The sequence below is a fragment of the Solea solea genome, chromosome 6 (assembly GCF_958295425.1).
Source record: "Solea solea chromosome 6, fSolSol10.1, whole genome shotgun sequence".
In the NCBI taxonomy this organism is placed as follows: Eukaryota; Metazoa; Chordata; class Actinopteri; order Pleuronectiformes; family Soleidae; genus Solea; species Solea solea.
The window spans coordinates 18,405,473-18,426,352 of record NC_081139.1 but is presented as its reverse complement, the minus strand read 5'-3'; the positions used below and the strand labels follow the sequence as shown (position 1 = coordinate 18,426,352).

Here is a 20,880-nt window from a genome sequence, read left to right as displayed (position 1 = left end):
CTCTGTTTCTTCTCGTTTAGTTTCTTCTGCTTCTTAATATTGTATATCCGCCTGATCTCGCTGCAGTGTGCGTGAATCGTGAGGATGTGTCTGCAATATTCGCGAGTTTGTGTTGTTTATTCACATTGCATTTGTTGTGCAAAGGCTTTCACATTGATGGAGATTTTGAAGGACACTTCCTTGGTTTGATCGTTTTAATCCTCGTCTGACATTGAGAAAAAAGTAAAGCAGTCAGTTTATCTCCTTCCAAGTGTTAGGTAAAAAAACACGGCCCCTTGGTTATTCTTTCTCCTTGAGGTAATCCTCTGCTACCCGGGAAGGCCCACTGATGCAGCGACGATCACCACAGCTATGCCATTACGCCGGCTGCGGCAATGAATACACAATCAGCGAAAACTTAATGAAGAGCAAATGGTGTAGTATAGATTAACACAAATGATGTACACACACACACACACACACAGGAATATGATGACATGATAGATGCTCTCTGGTTTGTAGGCCATGCATGAGTGTGTGTGTCTGTTTCTATGTGTCAGTCACATCCCAGTGGTTTAATTATTCAGGCTGTATTAAATCTTCATTTCTGTGACGCTTGCAGTCTCAGCCTGTTTAGTGGTGAACATAGATGAATATTGCATTTTCACCAGCAAACCTTTAGCTTGTGTGTCAGAGAGGCAAAAAGAATGTTGAGTCACTCAGAGGAAAAAAAAAAAAATGACAGAATAACACAGCAATGTGAGATGGGGTAGAGCAGGGGAAGCAGATAAGGAGAGTCTCGGTCTGTTTGCATGGACAGGAAAGTCAAGCTCCAGTTGTAGCAACTAGACTGTTCAACTCGATGACTGTCCTTGTCCCAATCTACAAGCGGTTAACTGATTTAAGGAAGGAAGTGTGTATGCCTCCGCTACGCTAGGGGGCGATATGCCCTTTTCAGCTTGTTAGAATTAGGTGGTGTCCGGTTTAGCTTGTAGCTGAGTCTTCCTAGTGTCTATTAATTGATTATTATACATAATTAAAACAAGTTTTCAGCATCTTAAATGTGATTCTGGTTTATTTGCTCAAGGTCATCATCACTTCCAAGTTTGGTAAACACTGATCAATATTTTCTGACACTTAACCGACCCACTGATTTTATTTTTATTCTACTGACACAATTGTACATTATAGAAAAGCCAAGGTGTTCAGCTATGCAGAAATGAACTCAAATGCCAGTTTGAGTGCTGGCCTTAGTCTTATACAGTATGAATTTTAATACCTCACCGTAAAATTGGTTTATTTTTCTCACCGTGCAAGGGTTTAATATTTTAATATGCAAAGCACTTCAAACACCCGGAAAGAAAATGTGTTATTTATTATTGTGTTTGGGAAATTCTCGATATTTGATATATTGTCCCGAGGACAGGATGGGAATAGAGCAACACCACAAAAATGATGACTTTTGTAATTTTAGTCGAAAATAAATTCAACCTCTACTTCAAATATGTAGATATGCATATGTGTTCTGCTGGCAGTTAGAATACTGTATACATTTTGTCAGAAGTAGGTTATTTATTTTCAGGCAGCATCTTAAAGAGACTAAATGTGTTCAGATGTTGAAGTGTGACTGATGTGTTGTGTTCCCAGCACAGCTGGATAGGTTTTTGCACAGATTATTATTTGCAGACCAGAGAGTGAAACTTTTTTTGTTGTTTGTTTTTTGAGTGTGTGGCTGGGCTCATTAATTTTTTTTTGGTGTCTGTGTAGTAAGATGTCTAAAATGTGTTCTGTTAAAATCCAAACTATCAATGGACACTTGCACTCGGGATTCTTTATTCCTCAATTCTATAGACCTTTTTTTTTTTAAAGCAGAAGTAACTAAGGGTCCGACTTCCTGTTTGTGTGTGGCACTTTTGGTCTTCATCCTGCTTTGGGAAACTATCGATAACCAAACGAAATGTCTTTGTTCTCTATGTTGTGAATAGAGAAATCCTGCACTTTTAACTTCTCACAGACAGATATCGTGTATTAGACAGAACAATTATATCGTAACATTATTGGTATCGTTAGGTACCCCTTTGATTCCCACCCCAATACTAACCAACCACACTTAATCATAATTAGCTGTGGGTTTTCCTTTGATGTTTTACTGGCTTTTCATAGCGTAGATACTGCTCTAGTCCTGGATGGTCTTCAGAGGGTTTCAACAAAGTGTATTGAAGAGACATGGGGATGCATTTCCTTAGACATTTGTACGACATTTCACATCCACATTCCCATGAACATTAGTTCTCTAAATAGTCCACTAAAAAGCATAATAAACATGTTTTCAGCCATGTCCCAATCTTATGCTGACAAAAATTACAATTTATAGTGCCTCTTGTCACTGACACATGGCATTGTCTTCAGAGAGGATGCTATAGGCAGCTATAGGCGACAGATGGGAGAGTGTATACACCTCTCAAGTCAAGGTTTGTCTTTGAAAAGCTGAAAAGCACAAGGTTTGATTGCAGCTGACATATCTGGGTTAGAATGATAATGCAGTGCCTGATGTGAAACCCCCTCCCCCCACACACACTCACACACACACACACACTATGAAAATCCATAAGGATAAAAAAAAAAAGACTGTGAGAAAAACATATTACCACATTCCTGCTCATTTTTGTTTTAGTGCATTGTGTGTACCATCTGTGTTGAGGGGATAAACTGTGTAGGTTAAGTATAATGGATGAGCGAATGCATTCAGTGTGCACTGTATGTCAGGGTGTGTGTGTTCTTATGAGGGACCCAAAAACTTATAAACCAAAGGGAGAGGACATTTTGTGAAAGTGAGGACATTTTGGCTGGTCCTCACTTTCTGTCACTCCTTTAAGACTTGGTTTTAGGGTCAAAATTGGGATTAGGTTATGGGTAAAGGTTAGGTTTAGGCATTTAATTGTGATGTTTAGGTTAAGGTAAGGTGATTGACCTCACTATGAATACTGTGTAAACATGTACTTGTATTTATGTGTATATCTTTGTGAGGTCCAAACAATGTACAAACCCATTCTTGTGGGGACATTTTTGTCTGGGCCCTACTATTTTAAAGGGCTTTTTCAAGACCTGGTTTTAGAGTCAGGGTTAGAATTATGTTAGTGTTAGGGTTAGGCATTTAGTTGTGATGGTTAATGTTAGGGTTAGGGTTATTTAATTTTGGTTAAATATAGAGTAAATCTCCAGGATATATGAAATGAATGTAAGTCAGTGTAATGTCCCCTGCAGTCATGGAAACCAGACTGTGTGTGTGTGTGTGTATGAGAGGATCATACAGCAGAGTCCAAAAGCCTGAGACCACAAAGTGATGTCAGGTCTTTGGATCCACCTGCACATTGTTGGGTACATCCAGTCAAGCTTCTGCTCTGTGAGACTTTGATCATCCACACCGTGTTTTATTCATGTCACACGTTCCCCCTGCATCTCGCTTTAAGTTAAACTCTCCTCTCTGTGCTCCCTCATGTTTCCAATTCTCTCTCTACACTTTCTCTCCGTCTCTGCCTCCCTGCATCAATACTCTGCTCGGAAGCGAAGGGCGTGGGTGGACAATCTCTGTCCCTTTCATGGTTCAAAGTCCTGTTTCTTTCTCTGCTTCTCTCACTCCCGCACTGTTCTACATGTTGCCTTATTAATTGCCCTCCCCCCTTCTCTCTCTCTCTCTCTCTCTCGCAATAAGTGTCTGGTTGGTCACAGACCGTCTTTCTAGTTTCGGCCTCCTAATGAGCGTGCAACAGCTTTACACACACACACACACACATTCTCATAAAAACTTCCATGTACCTGCCACACCCTGCAGCTCATATAGACACAGTAATTATCTGTACTCATAGAGTAGTATTTATTTATCATTTATAATAATTGCACCTAGACACTTTCTGTTTTCCATCACTGAACTAGAATATCCTACACACACACACACACACACGCTTGAACACACACCCTGCTGTTGACCAGCTGGTACACAGGACCTATAGCAAGCTTTAACAATAGGTCATGACATTGTGTTCCATACTTTACACTCATTAAGGAAATGATTTGGAAGCAGGTTTCCATTAATGATATGGTGCAAGATGTCAATCATATCACAATATTTGTTTTTTTACTAATAATAAAAAACAAATACTCTAAATACTAAATACTCCTCTCATCCAAACACCGGACTTGTCATATGCCTTGTTGAAACAAATAAAGCAAGCAATGACTGCAATACTGCCAACAGTTTGTGATCTTAAACAATAAAACCATTTATTATCATAAGATTTGTGCTTCAAAAATGTTTTCCATTAACAGTGATTTTACAATCCCTATCTGTCTTTTGGACACCCATAAATAACACAAACCACTGATGTATTAAGTCGTGTTGTTAGGTGAGTATTTCATTTGTATGATGTGTCTTTCATCTAAAAACCAGCTCTGTCAAGCAGTGTTAATAGACCTGACTGTGCCATATTGTTGAGCACACACAGGCGTGTTTTTGTATTTGTTGTTTCTGAAGCACATAGTAAGTAGTGTTTTGTACGTGAAAACTGACCGCTCACACACAGAACAGCCTCTTCACACAAACAAAACGCAGTGTTACAAATGTGCCATAATTCCAACCAATCACTGACTGACTGGCCTAGGGGCCGTACGATGGCAGCGCTGTAAAACCAAAATGAAGTAGCAGTTAATTGTTATATGTTGCCCACAGCCACAACATGTGACACAATAATGTCATATATACTGTGCTGAATAAAAGGATTCAATAAGCGCCTTACGTTACTAATAATGTACAGTAAATTGTATCGAGACATAGACGGGACCCTTAAGTTCAAGAGTGGATGTTGACAGGCGATGAGGAAGCATTCAATACTTTTCATATACTCCTTTGTTAGGCCCCTGTGAGACACACACACACACACACACACACACACACACACTGCCCCTCTTATTTGTACCAGTGTGCCCCCATTGCTCCTCTGTGGCTGTGCATTGCCATCTCATTTCTCCCCCAGGCTCTCTGTATCACTTTACTTCATTATTTAGCTTGTTATTTTTTCTTCTCCCTGATCTATAGTCTCCACATCACAGAGGCAGCTAATTAATTATGGATGGACTAAAGGGGGGTTTGGACGGGGGGGTATAAAAAAAACCCAGAAAAAAAACGACCAGACACCCTTTTCATTCCATATGCATGTATTTTGGGAATTGTATTAATTTATATCTTGTTATGCTACAGAAAAGCCTTCAGAAGAGTTCATTCATTTATTTATTTAGCCTCCTGTTCATGCTTTCGTCTTCATCCTCCTACCCCATCAACCCGCACCCTCGTTTACGTCGTGATTTTAATCTTCTACACCTTCTACATATCCCAATGAGCACACGTGCCCTTGCCGGCCGATTTTCTCATTATCTGCTTGTGGTGGGTGTTAAAATGGTGTTTTGCTCACATGTGATTAGAGACTTCCCCAGCCAGCCAAGCGCTTGTTTTATTTTTTATAAGTATTTTTTCCCCATTTGGTGTGGAATGAGGGGCTGTGGTACACATCAGAGTGCATGGAAAATGAAGGCAGGAATATTTTCAACAGGCTTGACCTAGAATGACAGCTGCTCTCCTTTGAGAAAGCTCATAGCAACATTTAATCAAAACTGTGGGTGTTGGGAGTAAGATATCAAAAAAATTAGGTCAGACTTTTGAAATGTTGTCATTCATTAATGAAGGTTATGTTTTTTTTTGCCTCTAACATTGTTTTTGTTGAATAAAATAGTTTTATTCGTTATAAATTTCAATTTTTTACTAATAATCTTACATTGCGTGATAGGAAGGAAGTCAGTCAGTGATTGATTGGAATTATGGCACATTTATAACCCTGTGTTTTTTTGAAGAGGCTGTTCTGTGTGTGAGCAGTCAGAGTTGTGTGCGTACATTACTCGAGTTTTCATGTACAAAACACTAACTATGTGCTTACAAAACAACAAATACACATACAAAACATGCCTGTGTGTGCTCAACAATATGGCACCGTCAGGCCTGATAACACCGCTTGACAGAGCTGGTTTTTAGATGAAAAACATCTAAATGACACATCATACAAATAATGTTACATTGTTTTTGTTAACGGAGACCAATCAAAAAAAAAAGTATCTTTAAACAATGGGAAAAAAGGACTGAAAAATACTCATTGAGTGGCCCCGGTTTATACAACAAAAGGAAAAAAGTTATTTTTCATTTGGCAAAACAGTTTTATGCTTCAGCATCCACATCTGTTGAAAAATTCAGCTCATGAAGACATCAGAATAAAAAGAAAGTGATCAATATCTTGAAATTAAGCAGATGTTTTTTTTTTTTGCCATGTTCTGGTATCGAGAAACCATCTGTGGTGTGTATTCCTTCACACTTCCTTTCCACTTCACGCACATGTGGAACTTTACTATGAATGGCTCTTTCTGGTTACTGCACTGCTGGATAAGGTAGCTCACAATAAAGGGAGCTGTTGTTCCGTGTAAAAAGAGGTGGTGCGTTTGTGTGCAGAGGAAAGCTGTCGACTGTTGAATTAGCGTTGAACTGAATCAGCTAATACCTGCAACCATATCCCTGAGGCATTTACAGCACACACCCTATCCCACAGATAAACACACACACACACACACACACACACACTTCTTCCCTCCTCCACTGTCAGTTCTTCTTGAAATGAACCGGATGTGAGTGTCACATCTGGCCAAGAAAACCACAACATCCGTCTGTAGAGATGAAATGAAAGTTGAGAAGTCAGGAAAGAAGGGGGCACAGGAAAAAAAAAGGTCATTCCAACTTCAAAGGAATCCCCACAGTACAATATTGTTTCAGTGTGCTCTGCACTTTGTAGCCACAATGCCACCTTTGAACCGTTTTGGCACCTGTCACAAATACTGATGAAATAACAAAGTGCAAACCTTTCCCACACAATTATTATTTTTCCCCTTCTCCTCGAGTGCCATCTCTTTTCCAAAACTCCTTACCATTCTGTCTGGGACACAGTTTGATCTTGTAAATGAAAGCAGAATCTTCTGTCCTTAGAGTCCTTGCAGTGTATCTTGCATAAAGTATCCTAGGACTCTCCATTCGCTCTGTATTGCCATTAAGACGAGACTCTTAAATCCTGTGATGGAAGTGGTGAAGTTCTGATATATCTCATATCAAGGCATGTGATCTTACCATTATATTATCTTCTATTCTTCCTGTAAAACAGTTTTCTGTGGTGCCTGCGAAGAGCCTCAACGCCACTTTTATAAAATCAGAACCATGCGTCATTTATGACACAGCTGAACGGGGCAGTATTGTTTTAAATGTTCCCCGCAGCTGTACCTTGAGATGACAATATACAGTATGGGACTAAATGAAGTAAGGGGATACTAAAAGGAAAGACGCCTGCCAGAGGAAACGATAAGCACACAGCTGAGCTGACACAAAGTCAATAGGTGGATGAATAAAACATTGGTTAGCTGCAGTTTGTGCTACAGGCTATGCTACCGTCTGACACGCTGGCTTCTGCGCGGTAGCTTTAGTAGCAAGGTGTGCTGTAACTTTACTTTTTAACGCTTGTGTGGCACCTCGGACAGCGCAAGGCCACAGCTCTTGACGTGAGCATCCTTTTTACTGAGACAGGATTTAAAAAGCCAGTGCAAATCAATCTCTACTTTATCTCTCTCTCTTGCTCTCTCTCTCTCTCTCTGTCGCTCTCCTTCTTTGGCTCCTTCCATCAATTTTCCAGCCTTGGCTGCAGGACCAGGCAGTTAATTAAGTAGGATGTTGTCAGGAGGCTTTGGTACATGGTGTGGATGGAAGGATGGCTGGATGGCTGGATGGCTGGATGGATGGATGGATGGATGAATAGAGTTGATGGATAAAGAGGCATAAAAATGGTTAACCAGCCATCACATTCGACCTCCACTCGTATCCAGTCTACACATTCACTTCCTTTTTCGTTTCTTTGCGACTCGCACTTCCTCCTGGCATAGACAGCAGTCTGACTTTCCCGTTTCACTTTGCTGTTTCCCCAAATAAAGGTGCCTCCACTTCCTTCACCTCTTAACGTTAAACTTTAATTTCTTTTTACTCAGGGGCAGTGATATACTCAATGACTGTTTTTATTTATTTAGACTCAAAATGTACGCAGGTGTTCTTGAAGAATAGGGTCAACACATGATCAAAAACCTACAGGGACCCCAGCAACAAAAATGCTCAAAGTCAAGTTAAAAAGCCTGAATTCAAACACGGCTATTTACAAGACAAACACCAACCGGTCTCGACCTTAGTGGACACAAAGTAATAATGGACACTGATCAAACACTTGTATAAACTTAGCGAGGTGTCTCACCTAATCCTGATTGGTGTTGCTATAAGCCTCAGAAGGAGTCCTGTGGGAGGTGACACACATCCAAATATTCCACATGAATACAGAAATAAATTCCAAAAACATTCACACTTAGATATGTATATTTACAGCCGTCACATTTTGTCTATTCCCGGCATCAACAACAGTCTGACTTTCCAGTTTTACTTTTCTGTTTTCCCAATTAAACTTCCCTGTTCTCCCTCACGTCTTCCTCATCTCTCCAAGCTCCACTTCCCTTTCTGTTCCATACCTTCCTCCGTCTTTCTGGACAATTCATTCTTCCTCCATTTCCATGTCAGCCTTCCCTTTCTTAGTTGATTAGACACCAGGTCTTCAGAATCCTGCTCCGTCCTCCTATAGTATTCCCCGCTCTCATTACGCGCGCATGTGTTTGTATGTGATCAGACACACAAGGCCAAGACTAAGCAGGGTAATGAACAAACTCCAGCATTGTGTTCATGCCCCAGGGACGTGCTGTAGCTTCTAATGTATGACAGCTCACAGTAGAGGAGAAAGAAAAATTCACTGACAGGCAGCCAGCTATCTGCTTAAAAGAAAAGCTACAATGGGAAGTGAAGTCGAGGGTCTGAGGGGCCTCGCGTGCAGTGAATATTTTACAAGGATCTGGTCGATGTTTTCCCGGACTAAGCACTTTTGACGAGTCAACGCGAATGTGTTGTCTTAACTTGCAACTCTGACTGCGACAACACTGTCGATATTTAGGTTATTCTGCCTCCCTTGGTACATCGATTCAACTTGACAGCGGGAAGAATGATGGCATTTTTTGTGATTTTTAAGATTTAAGTAAGTTTATTTTGACAGGGAATACCTGAAACACACATTCAACATCAGTCTTTGACTTTGCTCTCTGCTATTAATGTGTCTTTTATTATGTGAGTCATCCCATTATGTCTCCATGTTGTAAAATGAAACATTTGTCCATTTGAAAGCCTTTCGTGTCCAATAGTACAATAAAGGGTTGGTTAGTTAGACCTAAGCTTTAGCTCATGTTATAGAGCATCTGTCACACACACACACACACACACACCCTCGCCTCAGGCTCTTTGTTTTTCAGTGTTGACGTGATCTGCTTTGCTGCCAAATCATGACTTGAACATTGTAATGACTTCATTTCTTCCAAAACATGCACACAGACACCACATACTGTACGTATCTAGGAAAGGCTGCACATACTGAGGGGGCTGTCGATTCTAATTGTTATTTAGTATTGAGAACATATACTGTACACCCATTATTGCAACTGCACATATAGTATCTTATTTGTCTTGCACGTCCATATGTGCACACACACACACACACACTCCAGGGTGGAGCACTCCAGTGTCGTGAGCCAGTGAATGAGTTGTTTCCAGATGATCTAAACAAGATATTGTCAACTCTGTCCAATATCTGAGTCTGTCGACACACGCACACATTGTATAAGCAAAATCAAAGTTAATGAGCTCATTACTCCATTCCACACATGGACATAATATATATTGGACGCCCTGACAATGCAGCACTGTTGTCATCAGAGCGATTTTATTTGGCATAAAATCTATCGTGGACTTTTTTTTATGTAAAGCTCTGTTGCTTGGAATGCTGTCTTGCATCATTTATGTTTGCTGCGAGGCCAGCGGGGGGCGTTACACGAGCCCGTCGCACTTGTGAACTGTGCGTCACAGTATTCTTTCACTCTTATCAACAAAAGTGATTCATTTAGTCTTATCTTGAACAATTTCAGCCACGTTTTCTCAGCTTTCTTACACCCATCTGTCTCCACTAAAGGAAAACATGTTGAGTAATATTTATTTAATTTTTCTGAATCTGCAGGACTGCCCCCAGATCCTTCCCTCAACCCAGATCTACATCCCCGTCGGCGTCACCAAGCCGATAACCTTGGCAGCGAAGAACCTGCCCCAGCCTCAGTCCGGACAGAGAAACTACGAGTGTGTCTTCCACATCCAGGGGGAGACTCACAGTGTCCCTGCCCTGCGCTTCAACAGCACGTCCATCCAGTGCCAGAAGACACCGGTGAGTCAGACCTGATGAGGACAAAGAGAGATTTTTTGGCTGATCTTGCTTTCTATGTGAGAGGGATATAAGGGGGAACTCAGAGTTCCGTGTTTCTACACTGTAGTTCAATTAAAAGTCTCTGAATATGTACTTGAATGCTAAAGTTTAACGAAAATAAGAGTTTAAGCAACAATTAGTGACTTTTTAACTCAGACGATTGAAATAAAGTTTCTAAAGGATATCAATTGGACACTCTAAATTGACCCCACATGCAGTGTCCTTCTAGTGCTGGTGCCAAGCCTGGATAATTGGGAGGATGGCGTGTAGAAGGGCATCTGGTAATGTGCGGATCATCCACTGTGGCGACCCCTGGAGAGGGAAAAACAGAAAGGAAAAAAAACAACAACAAATTATTGTCAAAATCCCCAAAAAATATCAAGATATTATTTTTTTTGGCCCATGTCACCCACCTGTAGTGATGGTGATAAGTTCTCGTGTGATTACATGGGTAAAACTGAAGTGAATGTGTGTGGTATAAAGCAGAGAATGTTATATAATAAACAGCTGATGTAGATCTGCAGCTGTTGTATGGATTAGAGCACAAATTAAACTTGCACTTAAAGCATAGTCATTTGGAGCCATTCATCTTGAACCAATAAATTCTGCTAGGTAACTAAATCATGACCCTGGTAAGGACATTGACTCGGTCAGAGTTTAAGTAATGGCCACCGACAACTAATGACCACTTTAGACACTAACATGGTCATTGTCGTGATAGATCACCAACTTGCCCTTTGGACACTGGCTTAGTCACAATCTAGATAAATGACTCATGGCTGATCTCTTACATTGAACTGATAGTTTGCAAATTGATATTGACGTTAAGAGTTTGCCTTTAAATTAAGATACGGATGTATTCATGGGAAATTTGGGATGCCCCGACATCAGTATTGATTTTCATGGTCCGTGTGATACATCATGTAAATAGGCGAGTTTAAAGCTGCAATGGTCAACTGTGGTTTTGTTCTGTGCCTCTATGGTTTTAATGTAATTGTGGCTTTTGGTTGTAATAGATGAAGTGTGTGCCAGATTAAAGTGTTCTCAGAGTTTTTAGCAGACGTTTGTGTGTGTGTGTGTACGCAGAGGATTTACAGGTAGGCAGAGATGTTCTTAAAATGTGTGCGTTTGTGTGTGCATTTGCTTGAGGCTTCAAACTAGTGTGACAGATAAGAGGTAGCTAGCGTCGCGCTTCACTGAGGCTGAAAATGTGAAGAGGAAGTCTGTCTCTGAACCTAGTTGAGAGCGGATTGATCATGTTTACACCTCGACTCCATACCTCTCCCTCTCCTTCCTCGCTCAGCTCATGGAGCTCATCTTTCTCTCTGCCTCTCTCTCTTTCTCTCTCTCTCTCTCTCTCTCTCTCCTTCGCTCCCTCCATCTGTCACACTTTCCTCTTCCGACCAAACCCCTACTTACTCTACGTTTACACACTCCTGCTTTCTGCTTCTGTCCCTGTCTTTATTTCTATCCTCAGATACAGTATAATGCAATGCAACAACACAGAGACAAGAAACAAGGTGGTGCTGTTAATTCTGTTTTAGGTGAAGCTGAAGCAGCTGTCGCATTTCATCTGGAGGAAAAATATTTGTCTCTTTAGAATAAAGTAGAAGCATCTTGTTAATAAGCTCAAGCACCCTGAAGAACTTGTCTATATTCTGTGCCTTGTTTTAACAGTCGTGGCACGACTCCATGCAGTTTGGGTCATTTTCCACAACTATAGTACCGCCTTAACGTGGGCGGAGTCGTCATAGCACGGCTGCATGAAAATGCTGGGACATTGTTTTATACGTGACACAAACACACAGACTAGTGACGAGCAAAGCAGTTATGTATCATGTACTGAATCATTACAATGAGTTCAGTACTTCCTGCATGACCAGACCACAGACTCTGTCTGACATTGGAAGGGGTTGTGATTTTGGCAGTGCTGTCGCTAAATACACCAGACTCCTCTGTTAAATATTGAGATTTTTTAACTGATCTACAGTTTGGCACAAGTCTATAGTGGAAAAGCGCTTAAGCTTAAGTATTTGTACGTATATACCGCATGTGAAGCACACACCAGCACTACTCTCTGTTTAACTATACTGCTAAGAGGTGTGACAGCTATATGTGTGTGTGATTTGTACCCGTCTGTACTGTATTGATGTGTTGTCTTCAGGGGTTGGCACATGTTAGCCAGTTGTTTGTGAGGATGGCGTTAATTGGCCGGCGATGGGCTCGTCTCTCCACTGAGATGTCTGTTTATTGACTGTTTATTGTTGCTCCAAGGCCACTGCTAATAAGCAGCGCAGTCCTGCCCAAGTCCAAAGCAGAATTTTTCCGTTTGATGTCCACAAAGTAGACATGCTAGCAGCAATTAGCCTTGGGCTGTCAGCACTTAGCCCTTGTTAGCAATTAGTTGTGCCAACTCGACTGTATGCTTGCATATCGATGCAGTGCATGCTTTGAGTCTACACAAGGCCGCAGGTAGATTCAGTGGATCGAAGAAGAAGAAGAAGAAGAAGAAAAAAAAAGGTGCCAGCTGCATGAACTTGCCATAAAAGCATAATTCATCCAGGACTGAGCTTATGAATATAATTATGAGTCATGAATTATGAGAATGAGTATCTTATTATAGCCGTGGAGCAGTATTTCAAAAGAATGAGGAGCTTAAATATTAGTTTATCCTTTTATAGACCTTCGCATTGCTACTTTTCATGTGCGCCCCTCCATGTTTGTTCCTACTTTGACAGTGTTCCACACCAACTCAGTGAATCATGGATGACTCTGCAGTAAATGTAGACTTCATCTGTAATGCTGCCTCTGTTTTTATGCACAGCCATTGAGAGAGGGGTTAATTGTTATCCGTGCGTTCAGTTTGCCTCAGGCTGTGGATCCCGGGATAGATGTACGTATATGTATATGCTTTATGTTGGTGTGTGAAATTCCATTACACTCCTACAGGAGGACTGCTGTGGTTGGGAGTTGCTAATCAATGGGGTAAACACAAGGGTGCTAATCCCTAGTTTATTTTTGTGTTTGAGATACCAAAGTGTTTACCACTGTGTCTAAATCACACACGAAGGAAAGGAAAGACCAAGGACAGAGACTAGAGAGCTGTGGCCAAATTCCTTTAAAGTAATAAAGGACAGGAGTGGATAGGATAAGAGAGAGGGCAAAATACCTCGAGGTGGAGGAGGCAGAGGGAAAGATAAACACAGTAGAGGTGGATGAAGAGGGATTAGACAAAGGGCAGTGACAGAGACAGTAATACCAGACAGGAGTGGATAAAGGACAAAAATGGAGATGAGAGCAGGACAAGACAGAAAAAGGGAAATTGCTGTTTCAAGTGAGACAAACAGCGAAAAGAAAGAAGAAGAGCGATACAGATGAGAACATCTGAGAAGTTTCTCCCGAGGCCAAAGCTCAGTCTCCTTTATTTCATACAACGTCATCACCCTGAGCAAAGATGATACCTAACAACAGGACATTCAGAATATTCACAGTCGGATCATGTTTAAACCCCAGTTTCCCATACTTGAATCCTTTTTTACAGTGACTGTAAAAACTCAATACCCTTATATAGTATCCACTAACAGGAGGCTGTCAATAACGTACTGTATATGTGACATACATGATATATGATAGTGTAACAGCAGCTCTTTGTTAACCTTGTTTGCTATTGACTTTCCATATCTTAAGGGAGAAATGTATTGGTGCTATGGTATTTCTGTATAAGGTTTCTGTACATACCATCGGGTCCCACAGGGAAATGAGAAAGTGTTTCATTAGACCCTGAGAGAGAGGAATGCAGTACTGGCTTAAAGTTTGCTTTTGCAATCAGAGACTTGAAACAAGTAGGCCACTTCATAGTTAAAGGTCCAGTATATAAGATTTAGATTAGGGTTAGGGTTTTATTTGTTACTTGGAGTAAATGTGAATATACAAATTATTGTGTTCATTACCATGTTTTTAATGAGAAAAAAACCATTGAATTTTAATGATAACTGAAGGCCATAAGTGCTTGGAAGGGAAGAATGAGGTGGGAGATTTTCAGCTTCAACCTGCAATTTCACCAATATGTTGCTAAATCCTACACACTGTGCCTTTAAGACATTTCGTAAAGCTTCTCCATTAGAGGGAATACGTACAAATGTGATTAAAGCTGTAAATGTTGCTGTGTGATAGGAATTAGTCATCATGCATTTTCCATTTCTCACATTTGAAGTTGGATTCTCAGCCAAACGCAATTCAACATTTTTGGAACCTGTGAAAGTTGACAAGATGGTGTATAGTCCAAGTTTTCATAGCAAGTTAATTGGAGAAAATCAGATTTTATTTTTTTAAAGAGAGCTCTTAATGCCAGATATGCCCACATTACCACTGACACATACGGAGCCATCCGCCAGGCCTTATGTTAGCAGTTAACTCTGGTCAGCAGCAACCAAAACACCAAGCTGGTGTCTACATTGGTTCCTTCCGGTTTTTTTTGACCGAGCTCAGGCAGCGTCCTGCAGTGTGTGGGCCAATCAGTGGCTGAGGTGAGGGTGAAACGGTTAGTATGATGCTGAGCTGCAGGCTGTAGAGTTGTGCTCAGGGCACCGCAGGGGTCATGGGAGCAAATAAACACATGTACAAACAACACTTTCACACACAAATGACCACACTCTGGGGTCAGAGAGGCTGATGGAGCACAGCTGGGTGTTGTCTGGAGGTTGAAAGAACCAAATTGAACCGTTCAACACTTTTCCTTTCTCCTTTATCTCCCTCTGGTCTTTGCCTTTTGTCCATTTGTACTTCAGCGTCTCCATTTTTGCCCTCCTCTTTCCCTCCTTATCCCCTTTTTCTTGTTTCTCCATGGAGGGCAGGAATGAGAGGACAGATAATATCGGTACCGGCCTTACGCCATTACCTTCTGTCTGATAAACCCCTCGGCCACTCCATCACCTTCTTTCTCTCACTCCTTTACCAGTGATGGTAAAAAAAAAAAAGAAGGAGAAGAAAATTTAGTTTGGGATAGGGTGTGTGTGATTTGTCTGTGTGTGGAGAGCAGCTGTTTGTTTAAGAGGAGATGGGAAGTATCAGGGGTCCTGATGGCATCCAATTAAGGCAGATAAAATGATGATGAATTGTAGTCGGGCAGTGGAGACGTATGCTCCTGTGTTTATGAGCACACACACACACACACACACACACACACACACACACACAAACATATAGGAAGACAAAATAAGAAGAAGAAGAAGGGGAAGGGAAGGTACAGATTTGGACAAGATCGCTTTGGGAAATAAAGGAAAGGTGAGAGGGAAGAAATGCAAAGGAATTTGGAGGCAGACATCTCCCCCGCCCAAAAAAAGTAGTGCAAGTAGAGCAGCGTGAAAGATGAATGAGCAGGAGGTGGAGAGCGCACAAAGAGTCCAACAGCACCTTACAGGAAGTGTGCTGGAGAAGAGAGAGAGGACAACTTATTTACTTCTTTCCAAAATGAGGAAAAAATGGCAGAGAGAAGAATGATGGATTGATAGACAGAGCAAATAGAGGTCTGGAGAAGAGGCCAAACACGACTGCAGGGAGAGTGAAGAACACAGACCTCACTGGTCTAATGGTGACACACATCCCATCATCGTGTATGTGTGTGTAGTATTTGCTGGCATAAACACTGACACTGTCCTCATGGAGACCAAAACTTGGTCCTAATGAGGCTGAACCTAATTTCTGATGAACTGGTTAAGTTTAGAGCTGAAGATTGAAGTGTGGTTAGGTTAAAGTTAGGATTAGACATTAACTGTTTGTGGTTAACGCCTTGTTTAAGCTGTCCTAATGAATGGGCAGTTTCCTCTGTGTTTGTGTGTGTGTGTGTGTATGTGCACATGTGTGTGTTGGAGACAGAGACAGAAATGGGAGCTGCCAATGCAAAAGTTTTTTCTTTGCCGTTTGGAGTTTGTTGGATTTGTTTTGAGATGTAACCGAAAATAAAAACAAAAAAAAAGTCTTATTATATTTATTAAAAAAAAATATATTCATTTTGAATTCATTATACATTTACTCGTACACAGTGCTTAAGGTGGCAGAGATGGAGCTAATGAGGCCTCGGTGCTGGCTGTTGGAGGGTTGGCGCAGCAGAGCATGGTGCAGCCTGGCCTGGCATGGCCTGGCAAAGCTTAATGAGATATAAACAGTAGACCTGCCACCGCAGTCACAGCCACAGCACAACCTGACACAGTTTTAATTGGCTTGCAGACCGGGTGTGTGTGTATGCGTGATTTGTGGAAATCGAAAGAGCATGGAGAATTCACTGGAACTTACTGTGCAGATTAATGGTTATTACTGAAGATTGAAAACCATCCAATGTTGGATGACTTTGATCTTCGTTCACCTGTCGTGTTACACCTCAAACAGTAATTATCAGATTAAAATGTTGCCATAATACTCTTTTATATGCTTATATATATAGTTTAATCATTCCCCATTAATTAGTAGATGATTAGTGGTATTCCTTTTACTGGCATTTTTCTTCTCTTACACCCGTTCATTATTGGGATGAATCAATGTGACATTTAGTATTGACATCAATACTGACCGAAATTACTGGATTGGATGTCAAAAAAGAAAAAAGGTTCATTTCTGACACTATTTGTACACCTTAAGTATGATGTAAATGCTTCATTTAACACAGCAACAGACAGCAACATGGCTGGTTATTACTATGTGGAAAATGCAGTCTTGTATAAAGTACCTAAAGGTATCTTAGCAGAAAATGACTTTGGTAGTCACTTTTTTATAATATTACTTAAGTAAAAGTCTTAAAGTATATGACATTCACTGTACTTAAGTATCAAAAGGTAATTTTCTGATATTAAATGTACTTTGGTTTTAGAAGTAAAAGTATTAAGAAGTATTGAGCCATGATAGCTCAGTTGTAGGGTGAGTTGTCTTTCAACTGGAAGGTTGTGGGTTCAATTCCTGGTCCTGCTACTCTATATGTGTCCTTCAGCAAAGCACTTAACCCCAGGTTGAAGCGTGTGAATGGGTGATTTGTGAAACTGTAGTGTAGAGACTCATCAAGACTAGTAAAGCTCAATATAAATACAGACCATTACCAACTCTTCTTCTTCTGATTTTATTTGGTTGTAATGATTAAAAAAGATAGTAAGAGGAAATCTAGTGAAGTAAAAGTAAAAGTTGCTAGAAGAAAAATGTCTTATCAGTAGATGAGGTAGAAGACTTTAATGACTGAAACTGTGATATTGGACACAAAAAGAGTGTTATAGAGCCATCCCTGCTTCATCCTTCATCCTGACCTTTCTCTTTCCCCCTAGTCATGCGTGTGTCTCCCTCTTCCACCTCTCCTGCCTCCACCTTCCTCCTCGTCTCAGTCCCATCACTGCCTCTCCTCCCCTCTGACAGGTGACGAGCAGAGCTCCCACGCTTCTGTCCCGCATAAATAAGAATTAATTGCTGCTCAGCTATCAGCATATGCCAGCGTCTCCACCCCGAGCTGCTCCTCACTTTCATCATCTATTTCTAATTTCTGTCTCTCACCTTGTATCACTGCAATCTGCAACCTTGACTACTCCACAGCTTTTGCTTCTGATAGCAATGCTCCACCTCATGTTTCTCTATGGTGGCTGACAGGCAAAAGCAGCACAGATTATTGTGACAGCAACATTTCCAAAGTTTGGTGTAGGGAGGAGAGGAGGGGAGAGCAGGAGGGAGACTTGTGCCTTTCTTCATTTTCTTTCTGTCTGAATGCACTTTTTAAAATACACACATTATTCTAATGTAAGGTATAACTTCACACCTCTGCATGCATCACATGTGATCTCTCTAAGCCTTTGTGTGCTACATAAATGAATGATGATTATGAAAAAAAAAAACACTGCCCTATGATTCATTTAGTCATCAACAAATAATATTTTTACCTCTCAATAAAAAGTGATTGGCACATAAGAAAACATGGCAACACATTGGCAATAAATTGCAAAAAAAGTGCCTCTGGCTGGTATTCCTTCTGTCAATGACTTGAACTTGATACAAATGCTGTGACATTAATCAAAGTGTCTGTTTTTAGGGATTAGTCAATGTGATCTATCTGTCATCATTCGACAAGGACATCAACGGCTTCATGTTTGAACAAGACAGACACCGAGAACCCAAACATAAAATGTTCAACCTTGTCACAACTGCCCCCCCCCCCACCCCCCTCTGGCTGCATCACTTTCATGTTATGTGTTTGAGTGAATACATATAGGTGTCGGTGATATCAAACACTGGGGGGGTTAGCGAGCAGCAAAGAATGGCCACCGGAAGAATGGCATTTCTGCAAACGACCAAAAATCCGCTTTTTGTCTGGGGAGAAGTCGAGTAAGCTTACACTAGCTTAATGTGTGGGCTGCAAAATAAGAAACATTGGCTATGGCAGCATTATTTTTCCCTCAAGCCAGCACTTTTCCCTCTCTCTCTCCCTCTCTCTCTATCAATGAAGAAAGTATATGTGCAAGCATGTATGCATGTGTGTGTTTGTGTGCAAGAGATAAGCTCGGTAACTGCTCCAACCAAGCTTCAATCCTGTTAGCATTTACAATTAGCACTGGCTAACAGACCCCTATTATGATTGGGAGCTGATTCCACGCTGCCAATCCCACCCGTACACTATGTGCACACGCACACACTAAGCTATAGGAAGGATTACCACTTTGATCCTTGATTAGGAAGCCACATCTGCCGCGAAGACATGTGACTCATGTCAGTCCTGACTTTTAATAGTGCAGCTTCTGTTGAAAAAGCAGAATAAATGCAGAAGAATCCAGACTGAACGATAATGTTGTGTCAGGTCGTAATTCTTGATAACTGTCTTTGTCACCTTGAAAGAGCCGAGGATAGAGGAAGACAGAAGGCTGATTCTTTCCCGCGTTAGGATTTGCCCAGGGCGAGTTCTGTATTTTTAGCTGTTCAGCTATAGCTCACACTTCGAAAATGACTAATTATCAGGCTGTGACCCTCATAGGAGGTAACCAGTGTTAACTCATCTACCTTCCTTCATCTAGTCCCCCTCCCCTCCTTCAGTTTCCCATGAAGGATGACTGGCTGCTGATGCTGAAACCTTCCTCGACTCCCACTTACAGTTCTTTAAATCCTCTTTATGGGAGCTCAGAATGGCTTTGTCTTCTACTATTATTTTTCTTACACGTTTTTCGACCCTGAAAAAGGTAATTTCGTAAATGACACCAACTTCAACAAGTTATAGAAATGTTTTGCACCCCAGAACAGGTCAAATGCTGAAGACAGAAGCGTTGTAACCGCATTCTAAATACTATTTAAACGACATATTGAGTTTGTACTGTCATTAACTGTATCCTGCACTGTATAACCCCCAACACACACACACACACACTCTTACACATGCAAATCCTAACCTTTCGAGACGAGCCTGCTTAATGTTTGCATTTTCAAATTGGAATTTGCTGTGCAGTGAATAAACCATGTACAAGGTGCACGTGTGTATTCCCTAAACTGTACATCGAGTAAAAATGCTGGTTCAGTATGAAAGTTTAATAAGCCTTTGGTGCAATGAGAGGAGCTCTGGGTTATTACCTAACTTTATTACACACACATAACATAACATGGACACACACACTTCTCCCTCACTAAATATTCATGGTTTTGTCCAGAGATGGTACATTTTCAAACAGATGTACGTCTCTCTAACACAGACCCTGCGTTGTGAATTAATGTGCACATGCCTGTAATGTGGAAACATTTAAGAGGCCAGCGTTGTTTGTTATTATTATTCGTTGTCCATCAGCACTAACACCTCCCCAGTGTGCCGCTCCGTGGTGTTAAATGGGGTTAGGATGTCGACACATCTATCATCTATATCTCTATCAGCAGAATCGGCTGCTCTCGTGTGATTTGGAGCGCAATCAGGTCATGATTCGATCGGCTGTTCAGCAGAGAAGCCTGAGTTGTAGTTTTATTGGAAAAAATTACATTGTAATTGAGGCCGCTATACAGGAGCAGCAATGGTGCCAATATACACCTGTGTGACACATTTCGCTGTTGTTCATTTCAGGAAAACACAGCTCTCATTTGTAGATATGGTTGTTTAGCTTTTAATAAAATGGAAAGAAATGAAGGCCGAGTGTGTCATAGAACTAGAGTGTTAGAGACGGTCAAAATAAGCAATGTGAGGACGTCACCAAGAAAGTATTTCCCCTATTTTCTGATATTTATCGATATGGAAAAAAGACGTGATTAAAGTAAATACTAATGCTGTCATATAGTTTCATAAGCCATTGCAATATTGCCTAAAACTGATTAATCAAGTATCAATCAATTACTAAATGAGTTCCTGAATATTTTGATAATAGATTAATCAGGATTAATCAGTCCTGTGAGTTTATCTATAGCATTACACAGAATATCTTTGTTTTTTAATCGAAATTTTACA

General features: G+C 40.9%; 1 protein-coding gene across 4 annotated transcripts in view; it reads left to right on the top strand.

The window, feature by feature from the left end:
* Nucleotides 1-20,880, top strand: part of LOC131460305 (plexin-A1-like) — a 202,969-nt gene that overhangs the window by 124,847 nt on the left and 57,242 nt on the right. For all 4 annotated transcript variants that reach the window (XM_058630649.1, XM_058630653.1, XM_058630650.1 and 1 more), the window contains exon 10: nt 10,206-10,406. In XM_058630649.1, the coding sequence (XP_058486632.1) occupies nt 10,206-10,406 (201 nt within the window). The remainder of the gene's footprint in view (nt 1-10,205; nt 10,407-20,880) is intronic.